The sequence below is a fragment of the Betta splendens genome, chromosome 6, assembly GCF_900634795.4.
Source record: "Betta splendens chromosome 6, fBetSpl5.4, whole genome shotgun sequence".
NCBI classification, from domain to species: domain Eukaryota; kingdom Metazoa; phylum Chordata; class Actinopteri; order Anabantiformes; family Osphronemidae; genus Betta; species Betta splendens.
In genome coordinates this window covers 12,943,998-12,967,513 of record NC_040886.2, presented here as the reverse complement: position 1 = coordinate 12,967,513, position 23,516 = coordinate 12,943,998, and the positions used below count along the sequence as shown (strand labels likewise).

The window sequence follows — 23,516 nt, the reverse complement described above, 5'->3', positions numbered from 1 at the left end:
GGATCCGAGGCAAAGCAAACAATCCTTAACAGAGCCGCTCTGTGCCCGAGGTCCCTGGCCCACAGCACCTTCCACATACTGTACAGGGTTAGTGATTCTCCTGTGCCTGTGCATCAGTAACTCTCAGTCTAGTCAAAGCACAGAAAGGTAAATAGGCAAGGGAAGGGAAAGCGGGAAACTCACTTGGCTTTGGTGGACGGAGCGGATGGTCCCAAGACACTCATGATTCAAGGCATCCACCTGAAGACGGAAAGGGAGAATGTGAGAATCAGAAATACAGCGAGAGAGAACGGACACTGAAGGAGGGAAGCCGCTGAGAAAGGGAAAATGAACATGCTCTATTTATAAAGGCAGCTTAAATGCTTATTGTAGGCAGCCCTTAATGTCAGCGTGGAGCGCACACGGTTCAGGTGAAGAGCCAGGTGTTGGGCCTGCACTGCTGCTAGCTGAGGGACTGATCTGGGACGGTGCAGACAGCAGGCTGATGTGCAGCGTAATCAGATACTTTGTTGATGAATATACATCCACGTGGCTTCACACCCGGACGCAGTAGCTGTGAAATATTAGCACAGCCGCGGAGACGTTCACGGGAGGAAACGAAAGAGCTGAATTCTCCCACGCCTTCAACCCTCGCCACCAACTTGTCTGTCTAGGCATGCACTGACACATATACTGTATCGCGCCTACAGCACAAGCTGTGGACCAGCACTGACTGTGGATTCAATGCAACCCAATGGGCTCTGCTTGATTAGCCTTTCTCAGGTGTAGGTACATCATTTAACACTGGAATCGGCTTTTACCTTACACGACTTCGACACTGTCCGCTCACTCCCTCTGAGCAATGGGCTCAGTTTGTATTATTTATAGGTGGTGAGAGGTTGGGATCCTGTATCGCCATTAAGTGTTTGAAGTGTTCCTAAGCGCCTTATATACTACTACACACATTTCATTAACACTTTCTCACTAAACTCTGACACGGCCACTTCTTCGTGACACGCCTCGCCTCCACAGAGATTTAAAGCGTCTCTTTTTTCCAGTGCACATGCACAACAAATAGGTACAGGTTAGGTCACTAGCTTATCACACACACAGCACACCATAAAAGCAATCGCCCTCAGCCGATTATCTCCTCCGACCCTCTGAAACACTGGGGTGCAAATCACAACAGATTTCACAACCTCGGCCAAAGTTTGGAAGAAAGTCTGGAATGATAAAATATTTATTCAGTTGGGGTCACGTTCTGCAGCTCCAGATTGCTGCAACTAATAATTAGGAAATGCAAGTTGGCAACGAAGACTAGTTATAGTGTAGTTACTTTACCAAGTCAAGTCGGCACAAACACTAGACTTCCTCTTTCTGTTCTTATCGCTCTGGTCATCTTCTATCGCTATTGTTTCCAGCTCTGGTCTGTGGCCAGGTTTCAGGAGGGAGGTGAGGCTACGGCAGGACAGGCAGGTTGTCGTGCGTCGCCGGCCTCATTGTAAGAGGCCCTAGCACACTGCTCCTCCCCTGAGCCTGAGGTTCATTTTATAATGAAGTGACGTGGGATTAAACCCGTAATTGTGCACTAGATGCAGACTGCGCACGTCGCTTGGTTTAGGTCTGGTATTTAGTTCAGTGTCTCATTTGCTGATGAGGTCTGTTTGGATTTCCAATGTTTAATGGAATGAGGTTAGACAAGTGTCATATTCATGATGCTTCCCGTGACCACAAACATTAATTTCTTCTTCGTATCTTTTGCTAACCTAATTTTAAGAGCAAAGCTCGCCATGTGTTGGGAACACAAGAGATACGGCAGTAAACAGTCAGCTGTTAATATGCAGGCGAAGGTTGATAATCTCCTCTTATAGATGACTCACTGTACTGTACATACCCAGTGGGAGGGAACAACTCTGCAGTCTGCAGAGCAGCAACTGTACAGTATGTGCAACGTGCTGCTTTGCGTGATTTATTAAGTGCACCAACACATGAAAGGGTCACAACAAGCAAAACACAATGACAACAGCTAGTATTTGCACAGCACAAATGATGAATTAATATGCAAAGCACAGCATATGACCTTGTGCACAAGCATCACACAATAGATTTACTGCAGCCCGACCACGATAATGTCACAACATATCAGAAAGGTCTAACCTCTGTTTAGAAAGAGCGAGCTGCACAGCTGCACACGCCCCAACACACACCTTGAAATGCAACAAAGGATTTAAGAAAACACTAATATTTGCTGAAGATATGAATCTGAAATAAAAAGCAAATTGGTGCTCTGATGTTTTAGTGGAGCCTGACAATCAAAATATGCCATGATGTTGAATTTCATTAAATATAGTGCAGTTTAAAAAACAGATTAAGGTCACACTAGTCAAATTTTTTGTTATTACCATGGAACTAAACTTAGAAAAAAACAACAACAATAGATTATGTAAAATGACAGACGAATATTAGCTTCACTGTGACATGGTGACCAACGTGGACTTTACTCCATGCTCCTGACTAAGCTTTTTCTGAAGGATAAGAGTTGAGGGTTTAAAGCCCTCCAGCCGCCTGAATGAGCCGAGACACACACCACTACTGCGGCAGCTGGAGATGAGGCTGGGTGTTTATTGCAGAGTTCATTCTCTGAACCAGGAAGCAAAGAACCAGCTTAAGACCAAATGCGGTCAGATTTCACAGACACGACTGTTCTCATAACATTAATTTGACCCCTCCAGCATAGTCACAACAGAACTGTTGTTACCATTGTATGAGTGTGTCACGCACACACGTGACTCTCAGATTAGCACGAATTCTTTCTCCCTTGGTTGTGAAGCGTTTCATGAATTGTTTTCTAACCTTGCTGGACTATTAACAGCACATTCCTGCACCCCAGAGTTACGTTCTCCCCAGTTAAGATTGTGGCTGACAGTAGATATAAATGCACTGTAGTAACATGTAAAAATAGCATAAAATTCATACAGTAATTTGTTCATTTTAGTCATAACACAGGTCTAAAATTAGAAACGAATAGCAGCCAGACGACTTTTATCTACTGAGGGGATCACATGATAAAACCCAGAGCTCTGGAACTACTGAGCCATTGAATGGAGTTTATTGTGAGATTTATTTGTAGTTTTTTGTTTTATTTCTTGTTTAAACGCAAAACAATATACAATTAAGTAAAAAAGACGGTACCTAGAAGTAGATTTTAGCCCTCACAAAAACTCACAGTGCTGTTTTCCGGACGGGATGCTCAGGGTGACAGACGTGGGCGAGTCCGTGCCTGGGGCATCAGACCTGCCGCCTGCAGCCGATCAGCCGAGAAGCTCCGCGGGGGGCCGCCGGTGAACGCGTGACGGGACAAACGGCGACGGTCGAGGCCTCGGTCCGCGCAGCTGTCGTCCGACGCGGCGCGACAGGTGTTTGTTGTCCTTTCTCCGGCGCAGTCGCTGCGGAGGTGGCGCGGGAGCAGGTGAGTGATAGGCGACTCTGCAGGTAACTCGAGCTGAGGGGCGGAGCTCCACGGACGCTTCAGGCCCCGCGACCCGCGGGAGCTGCTCCCACGCGCGCACCGCGAGCCAAATTTAAGCTCGATAATAAACCTAATCACGGCGCCACGCTTCCAAAGCTTCTGGATTAGAACTGATTGCAATTATAATGAAGGGAGCGCATAAATGAGCCACTGGTCTCCCAATGGAACATAAAGCATTAGTGGGTAAATAAACGACAAATATCAATGTGTAGCATGAACCATTGTCTCTATTGTAGCTGCCTAAGCCGACAGACTCCTGCTGTAAAGTGACCCAGAGAGACCTGAGGGTGATATTACAACATTATCATATTAAATGATGCTAAAATTATAAATGCTTAGACCTTGCACAGTCTCTTCACTGGTGCCATCTTTTATTCTCTACAGGTTTTACTTTGTGCAGCAAAGCTGTGGCTGGTCTGAACCAGCTGGATGGAGCCGAGGAAATGAAAGAGGAGCAACAGTGTGGAACATTGCCCAGGTTTCGGTGTCACTGCTAAGACTGATCGCTCTTTGTTCAGCGGCTGTGTGCTGCTCCTCCAGTGCAGCTGTGCTACGTTACACTTGGCAGAATAAGCATGACACAAAAACATGCTTGAGATGTATGTGGAAGTGTTTGCACATGCAGCAGGTGAGAACCGCACACGCTCGTCTGCGTTGTTCCACTCTTACTCAACGCAGACGCTCAGAAATGTGATTTGTTTTGAAAGCGGTTGCTTTGGAAACACTGTCATTGGGTTTGATCATTAACTTAAGTGTGAAGCTGCTGGGAAATCACATATTTGAAGAATGTGGGGTGAACTGAAACCACTGTGGATGAAGAGAGAGCAGGCGGTTGGTGCTGATCAGGTGTGTTAAATGCAGAAAGCTCAGATTAACATACATTCTTTACATTGAATGACATCTTTATTATACTGTAGCTGCCCACTAAAGCGGTGTCATCTAAGTACAAGACTCCTGGAGAATCATCTGCTTCTGTAATAAAGTGTGACCAGTTTCAAGATTTTTTTTAAATCTCCTAAAATCTAAAATATCTGGAAAAAAAAACTTCTAGCTAAAGTCAGTTTTTTTCAAATCTTTTACAATGCAATACTGCCCTCTACTGGAAGAAAGGTGAACCAGTACGACAAGCGCTAAATGTGATTTGGTGATAAAAAAATAATATAAAAATAATCAGTAGTAGAAGAAACTATATAATATATATAATACAGCGGTAGTTGACGAAACATATTAAACTACCTGGTTGACTACTAGTCATACTTTTGCATAAACTACTGTCTCTTTTCCAACAGGTACTCTTACGTTTTTATGGTAATAAAAATAAAACCTCTTCATCAACACAGATACAAAAACCAAATAAAAATGCAAGTAAAATCTTTTTCACACAGCATTACCTTAACAAGCAAAAACTGTCAGGACATATGTACATAACTGTTTCAAGCAAAAACAGTTGTTCAATACATTTCATGAATCTTTATTCGGACAGATTTATATGTTCTTTGTCCTGATTACACGACATCCACCCACCCAGGATGAGAGATTGGATTATTGTCCTTGAGCCTGTGTTGGGAGGAATATTCGAGTATGTGATGACATGGTACAAGGTATACCGTATCAGCTGAATGAATGCCACCGCTATCAATAATTCAGACAAGTTCTAAAAGGAACCGGGCTTTATTTCATTCATGAACAAAAGCGAGAACAAAAAGAAAGCTCAGTACAGTCACCACTTTGAAAACACACGTAGATGCTAATTATGTTGACGCATCATGTCAGTCAAAATAGATGAGCATAAGCTGCAGACCAGTCTCTTCATTTGGAAACTGTCCTCCACAAAGATTAGGATCTGACACGTGTCACGGTGAAGAAAAGCTTTATCGGCTGCATATTGACTGGTAAGGTTTAATATGAAGCACAGTAGCCACAGTGGAATTCATTTAATTTGATGAGTAGGATAACAGCATTCGTAGCAAAGATATGATCCAGAACAGAGTCCACTGGGCCACAGAGGCTCAGATAATTAAAGACCGTCTGTGATCTTCCTCCTCCACTGTTGTCGAAATACACCGTTTTCCTTTTAATTATTCAAAATTATTTTTCTGAATTATCAGATGATCATTTCAAAGCTGATAAAGGTTTGTTAATATGCTTCTTTTACAGTTGTGTCTTGGTTTGTTATGACTGTGAACTGTCTGCTGTTGTGACTCAACAACTCCTCTGGGTCCATTACTGTAGCTAATTATTGTTTGCTGTGTAACCGCAGCATGTAAGCTAGTCAAGAGAGGATTGTATAGACAGTTACGAACAAAATATCAGCACAAATGTTATTTATTTTCATTCTCTAAGTGCAATTTCTGAATGTATTTGTATTGAAACATATTTACTCTGATTTGTCACACTCTGTCTCTAGCTCCATGGTTTGTTTCCACTGTCAAGCTGTTAATAAGATCAATGATAACATGTTATGGAAAGATAAAGTCAACCATGATCTAATGTGACTGTGCTCTTTCACTAGAGATAAAACGAGGAGAAACCAGGAGATGAAGACACAGTATCATGGATTCTGGATTCTGTCTATGTCTTGTAGGTTTGGTTTGGTTTTGGAGACAGTTTCATGCTGGACTATCTCTCACCAGTTGAATTCTGACAATGCAGAGTTTGAGTCCAGAGTCATACTATGTGCAGAAGTAGGTTAAGGAACTACACCCTTTGGTTAAAATAAACACACTGTGTCTGAAGTCACTGTTAAGTTCTCCACCTTTATGACCAGTCTTTTTCTGTAGCCAAGTGTCCAACCAAGCTGCAATTTAACCATAAAAATGTAATAATCATGTGTAGAGAAAGTGACCAAAAGATCCGTCTGTGCAGCTTTGACAGCTACCATGGTGTATGTATGGTGACCACACATGTAATCATACAGTAGGATATAGACATGAAGATGGTACATGCTAAAAACCTCCTCCACATACTCTTCATCTTTAATGTGCATGAAGGCATGTTCTCACAGACACACGTCCCTGCACACTTACAGCTACATGAGATGAGAAATCCAGAATAGCGAAATGAACTGTTTTAACATAGCCAGCTGTTTCATTGTCCCCTGCAGCCTCTATCTGTTTCTCTTTCTCCCTTGTCCTCCGAAACAATCTGCATAGTGTGACAGAGAGAACGGCAGCGTTGTTTGCGTTGAATGGAGGAAGAGCCGGGGGGGCGGGGGGTGGAGAGGGAGATGCTCCAGCTGTGGGGGGACAGGACAACACAACAGCATCTCACATGTGGGCGTGGGGGGTGGGCGCGCAGGCTGCGTGGGCTGCACACAGTGGCATTGTTAGAAGGGGGGGGGGTGCAGCTGATAAGGTCGGGAGAAATGTATCATTCCCTCAAATCATCCCGTTGGGAAGCCTTGACACAAACCACTCCTGTTGCTGTGTGCTTGTTAAAGCAGGAGGGATGCACAAGGTCTGACACATCGCACATCGGCTTGTTATCGTGGAAAACGAGTTTTATCTGCTCCGGCTGCGAGAAAATACTTATTGTGAGGGTCATGCATTCGGTTGTGTTAATTGGAAAAAATATATATTTTTAATTCATCTTAAACAAAGCCTAATTTTCTTATGAATACTGCTTTGGATCAGGCTTATACTCAAATTGTCCAGATAGAATTCTGGTAAAAAAAAATTACTTTAAAGACCAACTATGTGTCTGACACAATACTTGAACATCTGCTAAATGATTTTCACTACGACATTTCCCGGGGCGGTTGGAAAAAACCTAACTTCCCAGAACAAAGTGATGTAATAAAATTTCCTGATTTCTGTGAATGCGAAAATATTAATGTACGTAATAATTAAGGCAGCAAACTGGGTCAATAGAGCAATTTAATCGCTGTAGTTATTTAACCAAGACTGACAAATGGGCATTTAAATTTAAAAAAAACGCAAGGGAACTTAAAAACATTAAAACGTGGCGTAGCTCCACTCTTTTCGGGGTGTTTGCTGCAGCCTGGCGTTCATCCCTCACCTGCCTCCTCTCCTCCGACTCAGCCGCACGCGAGTGAGAGAGAGAGAGAGAAAGAGAAAGAGGCAAAGGAGAAGGAGAATCAAGTTGAGCGACTGAAATGAAGTTTAAACAACTTTTATGAATCGATTCTTTTATTTGTTTAATTTAATTTTTATGCATTTTCGTCAAAGAGCGTTCGTCGAACTCTATTGTCTCTCGTAGAAGCTGAAGTAAATATCGCCAGAACGGATTCGTTTAGACCTTTGTTGGCATTAATGAAACCACTCACCTGAGTCTGTAATTCCACACTCAGACCCTTCACCGCGGTGTCGCGGGAGGCGCTTGGCCATAAGGGACGTGGATCCGGCGGCGGAGCAGCAGGGAGACGTTTTCCGCGTGAAACGCTGGATTTATGTGAACGAACCCCAGAAGACGCCGCAGACATCTACTGGATTCCGTCATGAATGTGTGAAAGTTTCCCCGATCCGAATTGATTGCGTTCGGACAAGGGGAGACTTTCATGGATTTTTTATGTGGGACCCGCTAGGATGGACGTGGAAGGTGAAACAGAAGCGTTGCAGAGGTTTTTTGAAGGTAAGAATTTCTGTTTATTTCACGTGCACCTGGTTCCTAAAACCAGCTGAGCATCAAAATCTGTTGTTTTAGTAAATCAAACATAACGTGAGTTTGTAGCACGTGTGGCCAAAGCTGTAGAGTCGGATGATGCACCGCGCCTCTACAGGTGTTCAACCAGAGCTTCAAGGTGAGAGTTCCCACAAACACATTCATTGAGACGTGTGCTCGTGTTAAAAACTCGAAATGGGTTAATGGGTGCGGGCAACAAAAGTGCCGGTGATGGGTAACAGAGCAAGTTGAACGGGGAATCCTGAGATGACAAAACGAGGTGGAGGAAGGTGGGGTTGAGGGCTGCAAGGGTGGAGGAATTCAACGCAAGATAAATGGCGTGTTTTGCAAGGAAACTGCGTTGGAGACAGACATGAGCAGTGTGATTTCTGCTCCCGACCAAGTTCTACCACTTGTAATAATTTGTTTCACTTTTAGGATTTCTGCTGATGAGCGTGTTGTTTCATTTGCTGATGTTGCGTTTGCTAATTTGCCAACACTCCCTTATAAATCTGCGTTATTGATCTTAACTGAATTGAGTCTAATTAATCCCAGTAGCGAGTTCATCCTGTCACTGTCCAACAACCTTCTTGATGTACAGTCAAAGGATTCACGTTTTCATAAAGACACCAAAAAATTACTCACAAATGAACACAAGAACATGCTTCACCTCACGTATAATCAATTATCTGTAACTATCGTATACACATAGTGTTGACTCAAATGTACACAGCCATCCGTGACTGTCAGGGGTTTCTTGCCATTACGACAAGAATTTAACGTGTTTACATTCTTGCTTTGGGAGTAAAAGAGATGTTCCTGCTTGGCTTTATTTCAGCCACGCTTGCTTGGACTAAAATGTCAACTTGTCCATGAGATCAACTCAGGACGTGCTGACTGTTTATTTCTTTATTTAACGTTCGTTCTCTTTTCTCTCCGTTACGTTTCGGGGCAGCGCTGATTCGAGGCAAGCGATAAGTCTTCAGTTACACGTATTAATTGTTGTTTGTGTTCATCCTGGAAGACCTCTAGCAGCACTGACAGCGCTTTAATGGACCCCTGCAGTATAAACTGTGTTATAATGGGCTTAGTGAAATATGTATACATTCACACTAATGCACGGTGGACATTCCTGGCATAGCCCCAGTGGCTGTTAAAATGCAATGAGGTGAGACTGGTGTTTCTGCCTGGGAATCCGTGGTCTCCGACTCCATTAGAGTGACAGTGAGCAGACGCAGTGAGGAGGTGAGATAGCGCAGGCTCGCGGTGGAGAGGGACCGGTCTGCTGAGAGAAGCCCAGCGAGACCAGCAACCCCCACAAACCTTGACCTTCCCGTCTCGGCCTCCCCTCAGACAACAAACAGTCTAACAGGATTATCGTGTTTATTGCCGCTCTCGAGAGCACGGACGCTTGATTAAGCTGCAGCGCGGCGTTTCAGCAGGTTGTCAAGACAGAAACAGAAGCATTCGCTTGGAGCAATGCTTTTTGTCACTGATTTATGAGTCATTATAATCTCCATACAAACAGTCAGAGCATTGTTTTCATGATCAATTACTTTTTTATTAGTCCTAAGAGATCCTCCAAACTGAGCAGCTGCCTTCACGCAGATGTTTGATGTCTTCGTTAACTTTAGCAGGTTTTGTGGGTTCATAAACAGAAGTCGGACCCGCTGGCGGTGCTGCTTTCACAGGCCCAGTAAGTGACTAGAATTCATCATACAGAACATGAAGAAAACCTTTACCGCAATAATTAACGGACAAGTATTCATGGAAAAGTGAAAGGTTTGAGGCCAAAGCAGCCTCTCGCTCAAACACAGGACACTGTTACTCATCACCATTACTATCTCAGAATGTCCTGAATCGCATTACATCATCGCCTGTAAAAAAAAAAAAAAAAAAAGCAAGCGCTCGCCGCTTTTGACTCTATATCAAGACTCCTATTAAGTCTTCGTGCACTCCCACCACGGCCGTGAATCACGGGTGGGGAAGCTGTCGGCCATCTTGGAGAGGCCGCGTGAAGCCGTGGGTAGGTCTGAAGGGCGCCTCTGATTTATGGCGCCGGCGGTGAGCTGTAGTTGGAGGAATGTATTGTTCCTGAGCAGCCAAGCCTACGAGTGGGTTTTATGTTGTACTGTTGTGCCGCCGGCCCGCTGGCTGATGCTGGACCGGCCCGGTCACGGCTTGTGTTGACTTATAGAAAGCCCAGTGACCACTGGCGGAAAGGATACGCTGCTCCCTGGTTGGCTCATCAGTCCACCATCATCATCCTCCCTCTGCTCCATCCTCGGCTCCTGCTTCGTCCCTCTGTAGCTCAGCGTGGAGCTGGTCCTCACCAGCTCAGCATTCACGCCTCCCGTCGCTGCTCCGTGCCCTGGTCCCGGCCTCGTCTGCCGTAATCTCCTGAGCCAGGTCCACCAGAGCGGCCAGTGCTTGTGTGCGACGAGGGCTGTGTGTGGTAGCCTGGTACAGCCCTTTCTCATGACTTGGGGACTAATCCTCATTATAACAGCCCCCGAGCCTTTCTCACACTCACACACGCGTACACAACATGCTTCTGCACATAGGCACGCACGCGCAAACACACACACACACGCTCGTCACCCCTGCTCTGCGACTTTCGGGTCTGCGGAAGGAAGTCTTTCAGCCGGCGCAGGGAAACATGTGAAAATCCAGAGGAATTGTCCTTCTCATCTTTTTTTTCAGGCGCTTTCAGCTCAAGGACGTCACCATGCTCTGGCTACGCGCAGGTACGCGGCTTCTCTCTTCATGTCGCTGCTGATGGGGGGCAGTGGCGACGCTCTCTTACTGTCTGGGCAGCAGATGGAGCGGATCTATAATTCTAGAGCGATGTGTCAGAGCGATCGAACGCCGCCCTCTGTAAATTTCCTTTCCCAGTTTATCTTTTTGTTTTCCTTGTGGTGTGTGTGTATCCGTGTTGAGACTACGTGAACAGTCTGTGTGTTTGTTTGCAGAACAGCTGTGTGATTGTTTGCTTGTGTTCACTGATCATATTGCCCCCACTACGATGCATCACGTTACGTTAGGTCAGCTTTTATGTCGGGGTCCAAGTTCAAAGTGCTGAAGGGAAATGTAGGAAGGGATATCAACTTTAAACGAATGTTAATTTGATGTGAATAATGTGTTTGGTGTTGGTTTGCAGCCAGGTTCACTCTGGTGTAGCTGTTTGATAATCCCATGGACTTTGTTCTACGTCAGTAAGTTGCTCCGAAGGCGTTTAATTATTAACACACACATGTGAGCACTTAGTGATGTAGCACAGAGGCAAAAAGCTGCGAAAGGTTGAGGTCAAGAAAACATTAGATTTAATGTCGAGAGTCTCCCTCGAGTGTGTTTGTGTTACATAATAGCAGCTTTAATCATATTTAAAGCGCGTTGAGAAAAACAAAAGCTGTGCATTTTGTCTGACCATGTTTAATGAGCACGCGCACACTCCCCCCTTTGTTCGTGTTCATCTTAGATTATTACTTTGCTGACAACCCGGGCATTGAAATGGTGGCAGAACACACACACACACACACACACACACACACACACACACACACACACACACACACACACACACACACACACACACACACACACACACACACACACACACACACACACACACACTCTTTGAAAAGGCCAGTCTGTATCGAAGTTGGACTGACAATCACGTCACTGTTGCTTGTTGAGCACAGCTGGACAGAAACAAACACAGAGGTCAGAGAAATGTACACGTCCAGTTCACAGCAACTTCAACCTACTACTGCATTGATTGTGTTTTGTTTTCTGTTTTGTGTCCCACAAACTCAACATGGACCCGTCCAACATGTGCATTCTGTAGGTTTACCCCCATGTTCACACGTCCTCTTTGTATTTTATCATTTATGACTACAGATGATACTTAGTTGTAATTATAACAGGTTACATTATATAAATATTAGTATAAGTCAAATCAAGTGTATTGTATTTATATTTCTCAGTTTCCAGCTTGAGCCCAGCAGGCGTCATGCAAATGTGTTCATTTGTTTATATGAGCATGTAAGAGTTCGAAACATCAAACTATCGATGTGGAACGTCTGACCACAGCTGATGTCAGTCGATCTTCTCTTGCCTTTGCTCTCCGCAGACCTTTTCTTTCTCCCCTCTCTTCACCTTCCATCTCACTATTTTGTGTTATCAGGCCTGCCACTTAAATTTACTGCCTTTTGGGCGGGGTGCACATCTGGATCTTATTTGGGGGAGCCATCCTGGTTTTCCCCTTGCACTGGCACATATTGAGACATTAACCATCTGTTTCTATCCAGTGATGAAAGTCAGCGTAAACATGGCTGCTTTTTTTAAATATAGTGATGTGGTTAGTTTGTAATGGTAGGAGCTGACATTTAGAGTTTTCCTGATCCAGTTTGTTACAGACAAGTGGTTTGTTTGTAGATTTAGGTTGAAGGAAGTTTATGTCCTTATATCAAATATTATAAGACAATATAGTCCATGAAAACATTCACAGCGAACGGCAGCATTGTGCAGAGAAGGAAAATGTAACAGTGACATTTCTAAGGAATAGTGAAGCAAAAAAAAAGATTATTTTTACCAACACTAACAGAAAAATTCCTTACATTCCCAACTGAGTAGCTGCTTAATCTAGCTGAGAAAGTGTGTGTGTGAGTGAGAGACCGGGGGGAGCCTGCCCACCCACTGTAAACCAGGTCTCCACTCCTCCGCCCTGACCCCCCCCCCCCCACACACACACACACTTCAGTTCCCTCATCTGCCGTTAAGAGCATCTAGTAAATAAAATGCACCTGTTTGTCTCTAACACAACATCAGGAACAACTCGTTTACATTGACCCTCAACGCATACGCGGGAGCATAAGTGCCTGTCCTACACGCTGGTGTTTTAAAGATTATGTGGGGGTCATGCGGTTGGGATTTGTAGGGCTTTGGCTGCCGAGGGCTCCAAATGACCACAGAGGGAGGTGAAAGTGGAACGCTAGATTATTCAAAATATATGAATTAAAAATGATGCCCAAACATTCAAGGAACAGCCCCCAGAACCTGACACAAACCCCGTCCATATGATGTGGTTACGTATGTCTCATGTTATGCTATCTGTCATGGTATCAGGCTTCGGCTGTTGGTCACCTCTGAAGCCATTTTTTAAGTTTCTGCTAAAGATCAGATTTTGCTGTCACATTCTGACATAAATGTGATAATACGACATGAAAGTTCTGTGGGATACGCAGTAAAATCTATAAATGAGAGACCGAGCTCATAATGTATTATTAGATAAGCCTTAAAGGGATTTGTTACAACACAAGCGTGTGTTGAAACCCGAGCTGCTGCGGCAGTGTGTGGAGTTGCTGAAAGATTTCTGTTGCTAATTCCCAGATGCTCTCCATCTCCCCTCTGTGTTCCCGACCCTCCCTTAACCCCAGGTCATGATATTACCAGTTCTCTGGAGCCACCCAACATCGACACCAGTATCCTGGAAGAGTACATCAGCAAGGAGGACGATAGCACTGACATGTCAGTAGGGACTCCAGATCAAGCCAGCAATGTCAAAACAACATGCATTAACCAACTCGTATCATGTCGTTACAAAGGAATTTGTTTTTTCTGATAAGGCTAATCCTGTTTTTCTTCTTCTACGTCTTTCCCCCAGCTGTTTTTCAGAGGTCCACAGCACCCCAGGAGCAAATTATTCATCTCCCCAGGCAGGAGTGTCGTCCTCTGGGGGGCTGGTGTGCGGCGTGAGCCCCCCTATTCCTCTACGCCAAGGACCCCTGCAGCCTGGGCCCCATAGCTGTCAGAACGCCTACCCCCAAGGTCCGTCCCTGGGCCTCCGGCACAACTACCCCTGTGTGGGACCGCAGCAGCAGCAGCAGCAGCAGCAGCCGGCTCACGTCAAGACCGATCACAGGGGCCACTACGCTCCAGGGTGAGCACAATAACATAAAGAGGGTTCACGAGATGGAGCGAATACAGCTGAAGAACGACTGAGGTGCCAGCTCACGTTCACACATGACACGGTGTCTAACACAAATCCAGATACACACCCTACTACAGGTTCATTATGCAATCAACACTTAAGCTTAATTTGTACAAATAATGCATTGGCTGTTTCGAGAGGGGAGGGAGACTGATAAGAGGCAGAGGGAGAGAGTCGGATTACATCCTGCAAGAACGAAATCCTGTAAAGAACATCTCTGACTCTGATCTACAAAGAGTTTCTACCTGAAATATGTTGGCAGCTTAGAAAGAAAAGGATCCACGGAGGCTCGTCAGCTTCAAGCGTGGCCCAGTTTGAAAGTGTTCAGTGGTCTGTTTTTGAATTTGTGAATCTAACATCTATTACTGTGTTTTTTCAGGACACTACCGGAGTCTCCTCCAGACTCCAGCTCAGAGCCGTACTCTCCTCAGCAGGTGAATGGTAAGTAACGCCGCCTTTTCATACGTGAGGCAACGAGTGCAAGAGAGAAACAAAATGGTGCCTGGATCCGCAGACGGTACTCGGCCAGTCAGGCTCCAGGTACTTGCAGGTCAATATCAGTTCTGTTTGTACAGAGTAGTGGGTAGAAAGTCAAGTCCAAGGCAAACTGATCAATTCATGAGGATGCTAAAGTTAGCCTGCGTCTGTCACTTATTAATCTACAGCAGATGCAGTTTGCATACGTCGTCTAGACCGTTTGAGTCCGACTTCTGAAAGTCAGTCTCATTTCAAGTGCCTCAACAAAGAATGACCCGGCGGTGTGTTGGTCTGCTTCAAAAACACACATACCCAAAGTCATTATGTTCTTCTAGACACTTACACACCTGTGTTAGCCTTGCCCATTAGTGAGAAGGTGTGGAAGAGTGTTATCTGATGGGCTTCCCTCCAGTTTGACACAATGGAAAATACCTCGAGCCACATTTGGGTGAAGGAAGAACCTGTCGGTCAGATGGAAAGTAGGACAGAAACATTAGTCATTGTGAGAAAGGAAAAATGATGTATCATCTCTGCCGTGTCTTACAGATCCTCATATGATCAGGACCATGACGCCAGAGAACATGTGTCACATGACTCCAACGCCTCCTCTCCCACCACACGGCCACTATCCCAGCATGCATCAAGACATGTACATAAAGCCTGAGCCGATGATAACGCAGTACCCCATGGGCCCAGCCACGAGCGGAGGTGGAGACATGCAGCAGACACAGATGCTCCATCAGCTACTGCAGCATCCTCAGGGGCCAGAGTGAGTCACAGCAACGTTCAGGGGGGACTGGAGCGGGGGGGAGGCCTGTTTGGATGGAAGCACTAACGTTTGACTGGTTCCATTTGCTCACACAGCAGCGTACCGGTTCACCAGGCCAAGAAGAGGAAGCACTCGGACTCTCCAAACAGCACCATCAATTCCCAAATCCTCACAGGTATCATCAAACAGGAAGCAGGTAGGCAGGGCTCCTCCCTCCCTCCCTGCTCTGCCTCACCCTCACCCACTCTGAACTAACCTCCGAGACTCAAACAGGAAAAAGACCATTTGCAGAACAGTTTGGAACGCTCCCATTGTGTTTCCACTCTGCCTTAACACCTGTGTTTCCAACTATTTGTCACAGGTTTAATGCAGGATGCAGAAAACAGCTACTTGGACCCAAACTATCAGTGCATCAAGTGGCAGCCGCACCAGCAGAACAAGTGGACACCTCTATATGACGCAAACTGCAAAGAGCTGTGGGTGGAATTTACTTTGGCACATTCATATATTTGAGATCTTTATTTTGGAACAAAAAGAGCTGAAGACGCTCTGAGGCAAAAATGAAAACAGTTATAATTGGCCCAGCGCATAATTCAACCCAGTATACAGTGGGAGTGGCAACGGAATAGCAAGGTTAGAGAGCTCCACAAATTCCTCAGAGGTGAGCTGTGTGGGGGAGTGAGCGAGCGCAGGGTTTCGACTTAGAGAGGCAGCATGGGGAGGGGGTCAAGGGAGAAATTAGTGTACACCTACTTGTGCTTTTGCAATGCCAAAACAGAACGAAGTATAGGAGGGAGAGGGAGGAAGGTTAAAATGAACTCGAGAGGCCTTTGAGATAAGTTATCAAAACCACCTGGTTGCCCACCACAGATTTTAGTGCGCCACACCTACGTAAAAAGAACAGTGGGCTTTCATTTGTTTTGATTTGATCGTGAAGTCTTTCACAAGATCTCCGTGTTCACTGCAATAAAAGAACATCGAAACTGACTCGCTTGGACCCACGCTTCCCTTGAACATGTCCCTGAAAGTAGAAATAATGAGAAAGTTCCTATTTAAATGAGTGTCTAATCCTGCAGGGCATGACATCTTATTAAAAACACAGGGAAGCTCCTGTAATAGGTTAATGACTACTGTAGGATGGAATGAAAAAAGAAACTCACTGCTAAAGTTCCTTCATAATCACTAGTTCTCACTCTGTTTGTTTCCCTGTCACATTATCCATGTCATGACCTCCCTCTCTCCTCAGACCCATGCCAACCTACCGAGTCGATGCCGACAAGGGCTTCAACTTCTCCCTGGCTGACGACGCCTTCGTTTGTCAGAAGAAGAACCACTTCCAGGTCACGGTGTACGTCGGCATGCTCGGCGACCCCAAGTACATCAAGACCAGCGACGGCCTGCAGCCCATCGACTGCTTCTACCTCAAACTCAACGGAGTGAAGGCGAGTGAGGGCAAAAGGGAGAACCCGGCATCTACTGTATGTGCCAGATGTTTGCCAGATGTACGGGGCGATCACTGTGTCAGGATGAGGTGAATGAGCTTGTTTAATTGGTCCCGCTAGGTGGAGGCCATGAACCAGTCCATCAGTGTGGAGCAGTCCCAGTCTGACCGCAGCAAAAGGCCCTTCAAGCCAGTGCTGTGAGTCAGAACGTCCTCGTGAACACTCATGACAGCTGTAGTGGTTTTGAAAAGAATGTGGCCGTATCCTTGAATGACCTTGAGGATGCGCTTGTGATTTTGCTTCCCTCAGCGTCACCCTGCCGCCAGAGCAGGTGACAAAGGTCACGGTGGGGCGGCTCCACTTCAGCGAGACCACAGCAAATAACATGAGGAAGAAGGGGAAACCGAACCCTGACCAGAGGTGACACACGCAGTAAACACAGGGCAGACAGTGAGAAGCTCCTGTGCTCACACCTTCTGCTGCTTGCAGGTATTTCATGCTGGTGGTGGCTCTGCACGCTCAGTCCCACAGTCAGAGCTACACTGTGGCTGCTCACGTGTCTGAGAGGATCATCGTCAGGGTAACGTCTGGCCATGTCTGTCTGCCTCCTACAGCAATCATATCACCTAATGTTAATGTGACACATTACCTTGGTCTGCTGTGCACACCCGCCTACACTTACACTCCCACAGTCCAGAGGCCTTTGTTTAGGTTGTCACAATAAGCGTCTCCATCGCCGCCCTCCAGCAAAACACCTGAGTCTACAGGCAGGTTCTTTACGGTCCTTAAACCCGAGTGTGTCAGAGGAGCAGATGCTGTGAAACGTAGCAGATGGAGGCCTTCTCTTGGTGACTTGTCACAGGAAGTCGACCCTCTCATTCTGTGAGAAAACCACAGCCACTCTCAGCCAGGACTCGCTCGGATTCACATATTCCACCTTTGTAGGAATTTGGTTTCGGAGCCAGTGCGGTTTATGGAACAAAGCCCAGCATCTCCTCATCTTAAAGCTTTCACACCTCTTCTCCTCCCAGGCTGATGGTGTTTCTATGTGATGTCTAATCAGACATCGTCGCACTGACACTGAAAAATGTTCAGATACATTAAATCAAGTATAAATTGTTTTTTTACAATATAAGCTTATTTAGTGAACGCTAAAATCCAGTTAGGTGTTAATGGGGTGATTTAATATTTTGGAAAACATGCTGATTTCCTTTCATTAATCATTATTGTATGTTAAACATTTAGCTGGACGTAGCTGCGTTGGGCCTCAAAGCCACCGACTGTCCAACGAAACCAAAGGCAAAACAAAAGCCAAAGTGTGAAAAAGGCAAAAAGCTGGAGCATTATTAACCAGCTACAGTTCTGATGACAAAGCAGTGTCACTCCTTTAATTCAGCATATTTTCCAAAACTGCTCATTTGAAGAAATTGCAGTTCTGAATGTTAAGTTTGATTAATAACAACTGTAAGTGTAACTGATCTGAACCACGGCTCCTCTTTGCTCCCTCTTCCTTGTCGTGCTGCAGGCATCCAACCCAGGACAGTTTGAAAGCGACAACGAGGTCCTGTGGCAGCGCGGCCAAGTGCCGGACTCCGTCTACCACCACGGCAAAGTGGGCGTCAACACCGATCGGCCGGACGAAGCCCTCGTCGTCCATGGCAACCTGAAGGTCATGGGCTGCCTGGTGCACCCGTCCGACATCAGAGCTAAAGAAAATGTCCAGGAGGTCAGGTTGAATCTGTGTTCACGTGTGTGTGTTTCCGTACCGTGAACCTCATGGTGAACGTTGTGCTTTCATATCATCTGCATGTCACGTAGGTCGACACCACAGACAATTTGAAACGGATTTCTCAGATGAGGCTCGTCCATTATCATTACAAGCCTGAGTTTGCTGCCACCGTGGGCATAGAGAACACAGCAGAGACGGGTAACAGCTTCATAATGACTGTGTTCAGATCAAAGCCTTTAGTTCCATCACCTCATTCCTTTGTGTATCATGGTGTCACCTGTCTAATACTGGGGCCTTTTTACTGTATCTGCATCTTTATGTAGGTCCGTCCACCGTGTGAACGCTCTGTTTTAGTTGTTATGTTCTTCTCCAGGCGTGATCGCTCAAGAAGTCCAGAAAATCCTGCCTGAAGCAGTGAAGGAAGGCGGCGACGTGGTTTGCTCCAACGGAGAAACGATTCCCAATCTGTTAGTGGTCAACAAGGTAACACTGACCTACTGGACACACACAGCCAGTGCAGCGGGGATCTCTCCTACGGGCACCGTTAGCTGTGCTTTTACTTTGAAAGGAGCGTATCTTCATGGAGAACGTGGGGGCCGTGAAGGAGCTGTGCAAGCTGACGGACAACCTGGAGACGCGCATAGACGAGCTGGAGCGCTGGAGCCGCAAGCTGGCCAAGCTGCGGCGCTTCGACAGCATGAAGAGCACGGTGAGCGGAGGCACCGTCAGGTGAGAGCGCGGTGACCTTAGCACGCCGACACGGGGAGCGCTTCAAAGTACCAGAATCAACAGCTTTCATCTTCCCCGTGCAGCCAGTCGGGGAGTTATTTCAGCAGGACGGGCAGCGGCCCGTTCAAAAAGAAGCCGGTCAAACCGGGGAGCAAGGTCTGTGTCTGTGCGACGCTTGCAGCATTTCAGTGACAATGTGCGAGGATGCACAGCGGTCAATGCGTGTGGTCTGTTTCAAATGTAGAGCTCGCCTCAGGATCAAGGCTGCATCAGTCAGAGGTTCATGCAGGGGACCATCCTGGCACTGGTCATCGTCATGGCGTTCAGGTTGGATGAGAAACGGGAGGGAACCTGCTACAGTACGTGTGTGTGTCCCGCAATAATATGATGATGATAAACTGACTCTTTGTCTCCTACAGCGTCATTTCCATGTCTGTTCTCTATGTTCTGACGCTTCACCATAGAGGAGACGCCTCGGAGAAAGACGGGTACGTGCGTCACGGGTTATGAGGTCATTCCTACTTCTCTTCTGTCATAATGACGCCTGTCCTGCTCTCTGTAGCTTTAGTTCTTCCTGTGTTCTCTACGTCTCTTGGACGCCCGTCTTCACGGCCGCTGTTACTTTCTGTCCACATGTCGGCCCATGGTACGCTTTCAGCATCTTACTTGCAGCTTCTTTCCTTTTCTGACCCACTCTTCCATCCTTATCTCACGGTTTTGTAGTGGGTGTTTGTTTTGTGCCTGCTGTAAAGCCTTCAGTGTTGCTGTTTCAGTCTGCGCGCGTGTGCTGCAGACCTGCCATACCCACTGTTGTGTCTTATCTGATTGGTGCAGGTCCCGAGCTGCGCTGGGATCGTCTCGTAGTTCTCAGTATATTCCGGCGTCCACCAACACTGCACCCGGTGAGTGGAGATGCTAACTATAGGGTGTGTAGGAACAACAAGGTCACAGGGTCTGAGAGCACATGTAGTTGATGCATGTTCTTGTTGCAGCTTGCTGTTCAACCACTGCCATCAACAACCAGTCTGCTACAGTTCTGACACCAAGTAACAACCAGTCTGCCCCAGGTCAGTGTGCGAATATGAATGTGTTATTATTCCAGTTTTACGGATTTGTCGTCGTGCAGACTACAGTACTGCTGTTTCTCTCCAGATTTAGGCAGCGCCTTTCCCACACCAGGCACTTTTAATAAGAAGGGCAAGTCCAGGCAACTGGACAAGGACCACAGTAGAAACCGACTGAGTCACACTTCATCACCGTTGTACTTTGCCAAGTCCAAAAAGCCGGCACCTACAGACCTGGACGGAGTGGGATCCACCAATCGGATCCCGGGGGGTCAGCCAGTGCCACGGAGACAACGCAGCCTGAACACAAAGGGTAAAGCCACACATGTGGGATGTAGACACAGCAAACGAAGCCTGACTGAGCACATGATTGCACATAATGCAGCACCTCATACTTTGCCAGGAGGAAGGTTGGCTCCCTCTCTGACGAGTCTACATATTGTGGAGACGAACCAAGAGATTACGGTACAAAACTGTGCCACGTCCAAGCGCTGCAGGTAAAAACAGTCCAGTGGTTGTGAGAGAGCTCTTTAGGTTTGAATTCAGTTTTCACGCTTCTTTTCGTCATCTCCAGCTACTCAGTATCACTCCAGGGATCAAGAAATTCCTCCATCTCACAAATCACTTTGCACATGAGGTAAGTAGCATCGCAACATGTACACAACTGCAACAACAGCTCTGTTGATGCTTTCTTTCAAGTGTGGAAATTCCCAGATTTCCTAAAAAAGAACATTTGGGACAGTATTTTTTTCCAAAAATCAACAACATAAACTTAAACTACACTCATTCTAGGTCCACGCAGAGCATGTGGGTTCGACAGTGTGGGGCCACCAGGGGCCGTTTATGCCCCAACCACACAGAGGCGGCGCTCTATGGGGAACAGAGTACGTCAACAAAGGTACTAATCACACATATTTTATTCTTTTGTTATTTAGTACAATTATAAGCAAAAAAAGCAATGAAAAACTGCAATAATTATCTATGAAAATCTTAGCGTTTTTTTGTTGACCTATTATATCTTTTTTTTTTTCTTAGGGGACTCATCACCTGTGGTCAGTGCCTGTATTATCTTTCCAGGACGTCACTTATCATTTCCGTGTCTCTCTGAATGTGAGTGAACTTTTCCAGTACAGTCTGTGTGCTTTCTTTAAGTATAGTATTTCACATTAGTAAGTAGCTACAGTAGAACTGATTGATAAATGTTCTCCACACGCTTTTTTTTGACAGAGTGAAGTGAGTTGTGCCACTGAAGGAGGAAGATCATCGTACTCAGACTACCATTTCCTCATACAAAAAATGTGTGAATGAGGAGGAAAACGACGAATCCCAGCGCTTCAATGTTTCTCCTCTGTGTGCTTTTGTCATGGAAGGTTCTGTCTAATTATTGTACATTATTTTAAATAGATTTAATACAAAACAAGCTACACACCACATACAGTAGTTGCCATATGTATATGCATTAAGTCTCCTCTGTGATCACTGGAGTTTGAAACACTGTTTAAGTTAGTTTTTGTCCTTCAACCTGACGACTGTGTGAAACTGTTAACTAAAATAACTCCAATACGTAGCTCATTTTGTTACTGATCACTTTGTCTTCCATATATAATACAAGCCATAATTACTGTTTAGCGTAATTCAACTTTTTAAAGAGAGCCAGGGTAAGTTAATGTAGATAAACTACACACCTTTGGTTTGTTTTTTAACACTATGAATCTCTCTCTACACTGGAATCAGTGTCCACTGAAAACAAAACCACTTTTCAATAGTTTTATACACTGGAGAGAACATTGGCTTCTGCTTTAGGCCTCAGTGAATGGTTGCAGCTCACAGTGAAAATATACCTCAGAAGTGCACACTGGCAGATCCTGGGTCTCCGCAGTGGAGCTTAGTGTTATACAAGCTGATGCACTTAACTAGACTGTTAACCGGTAAACTAGACTCCCACTGTCTCCATTAGAGGACTGAACACTGTACACAGAGTAGAGCACTATGCAGTATATACAGTAGTAACTGTGCTCAACACTACATGAAATATCAAAGTGCTACATGTTTATACATACGCTGTATGCAACGACACAGATCTGTTTCAGTAGATTCACTGGAAGACATGATAAGTCTGGATAATTAAACAAATAACTGGAAATGAACATGTAGGAACACTGACAGCTCTTAGCATCTAATGATGAAAATGTAACAAGTCCTTCACTCACTATATTTCAGGAAACACTGGAATTGCTCACACTGTATTCTTCTAACTGGATAAAATAATGGTGCGAGAATAAATTTTCAATTCAATTATCAATTTTAATGGCTCGAAAATAAGGTTGAGACCAAGTTAAATTTATTTACACACATTGCAGTGAAACATCAACACTTAAACTGGACTGTATGATTTTCTTGAGATCTTTTGAATATTTCCACCAATAGCCTGAACGTTTTGAACTGTACAATGATTTCCTCTTTGTCATGATTCATTGTCTTATAGGCATTCTCCATTTCTCACCACTATGGTTTTGCTCATTTTGTGTAAGAATGTGTTTTGAATCCATATTTCACGTGTCAGTATTCAGCAAGATGTTGTGTCTCAAATGTAAAAAGAAAATAGGAAACAGCCATCAGACAAACATTAACAACACTGTTCACAACATGAAGACACTGTACAATTCTTTTAGTATTATGACTATGACAAGTGGGTATAGTGTGCTGTTTTTAGCTTATTTATAATGCACTAGCTAGCATAATGAAACCGCTGTAGCACTTTTTGCACTGTATATATGAATTATATTTGCTCTATTAAGGCTGGTTTCAAATACTCTGGTAGAACTGAATTAAATGTAACTGTATATCTTAATTTGTCCCTACCACTGATCCTTTTTATCTGATGTGTTTTATCAAATTGTTTTTATGGATGATATTTTTGGTTGCTGTATTATCAACAAAATCTATTAACATTTTCTTATTGTATCCCAGAAATTACTGATAAGCATGAAAACACAAACACCAGTACTTTTCTAATTTTAGCACATTTCTAAGAGAAAATGCCATAACAATTAAACTTAAAGCGGAGTATTATAATATCACTACTTTTTCTTTTTTAGCATATTTTATAATTGAATTGTTTTTTTGCTTTTTGACAAAAAATATGCTGTAATACTATGAATGCATGCAAATAAATTTGTGATTATA

General features: G+C 45.0%; 2 protein-coding genes across 9 annotated transcripts in view; one reads left to right on the top strand and one right to left on the bottom strand.

Annotated features, from left to right (window-relative positions):
• Positions 1–3,343, bottom strand: part of eps8l2 (EPS8 like 2) — a 16,655-nt gene extending 13,312 nt beyond the window's left edge. The window contains exons 1-2 of the mRNA XM_029152557.3: positions 3,206–3,343; positions 184–240 (exon numbers count right to left, since the gene is read on the bottom strand). Coding sequence (XP_029008390.1) covers positions 184–224 — 41 coding nt within the window. The 5' untranslated portion in view covers positions 225–240; positions 3,206–3,343. The remainder of the gene's footprint in view (positions 1–183; positions 241–3,205) is intronic.
• myrf (myelin regulatory factor) lies at positions 3,315–23,516 on the top strand. 8 transcript variants are annotated; one of them, XM_055509510.1, is made up of 31 exons: positions 3,315–3,448; positions 3,893–4,136; positions 4,262–4,354; positions 6,021–6,088; positions 7,818–8,098; positions 13,567–13,657; positions 13,794–14,069; positions 14,500–14,561; positions 15,144–15,366; positions 15,462–15,541; positions 15,728–15,842; positions 16,613–16,844; positions 16,929–17,005; positions 17,118–17,228; positions 17,298–17,403; positions 18,334–18,534; positions 18,627–18,735; positions 18,911–19,020; positions 19,106–19,266; positions 19,350–19,422; positions 19,511–19,593; positions 19,686–19,754; positions 19,829–19,912; positions 20,101–20,168; positions 20,259–20,333; positions 20,419–20,643; positions 20,734–20,827; positions 20,905–20,967; positions 21,123–21,228; positions 21,366–21,440; positions 21,558–23,516. In XM_055509510.1, exons 5-31 carry the CDS (start codon positions 8,053–8,055, stop codon positions 21,636–21,638), a joined length of 3,096 nt encoding a protein of 1,031 aa, XP_055365485.1. In that variant the 5' UTR covers positions 3,315–3,448; positions 3,893–4,136; positions 4,262–4,354; positions 6,021–6,088; positions 7,818–8,052; the 3' UTR covers positions 21,639–23,516. The 8 variants fall into 8 exon arrangements, with proteins under 8 accessions (XP_055365485.1, XP_029008381.1, XP_055365486.1 ...); XM_029152548.2 differs by lacking the exon at positions 4,262–4,354; XM_029152551.3 differs by lacking the exons at positions 3,315–3,448; positions 3,893–4,136; positions 4,262–4,354 and having other exon boundaries at positions 5,613–6,088; positions 16,613–16,808.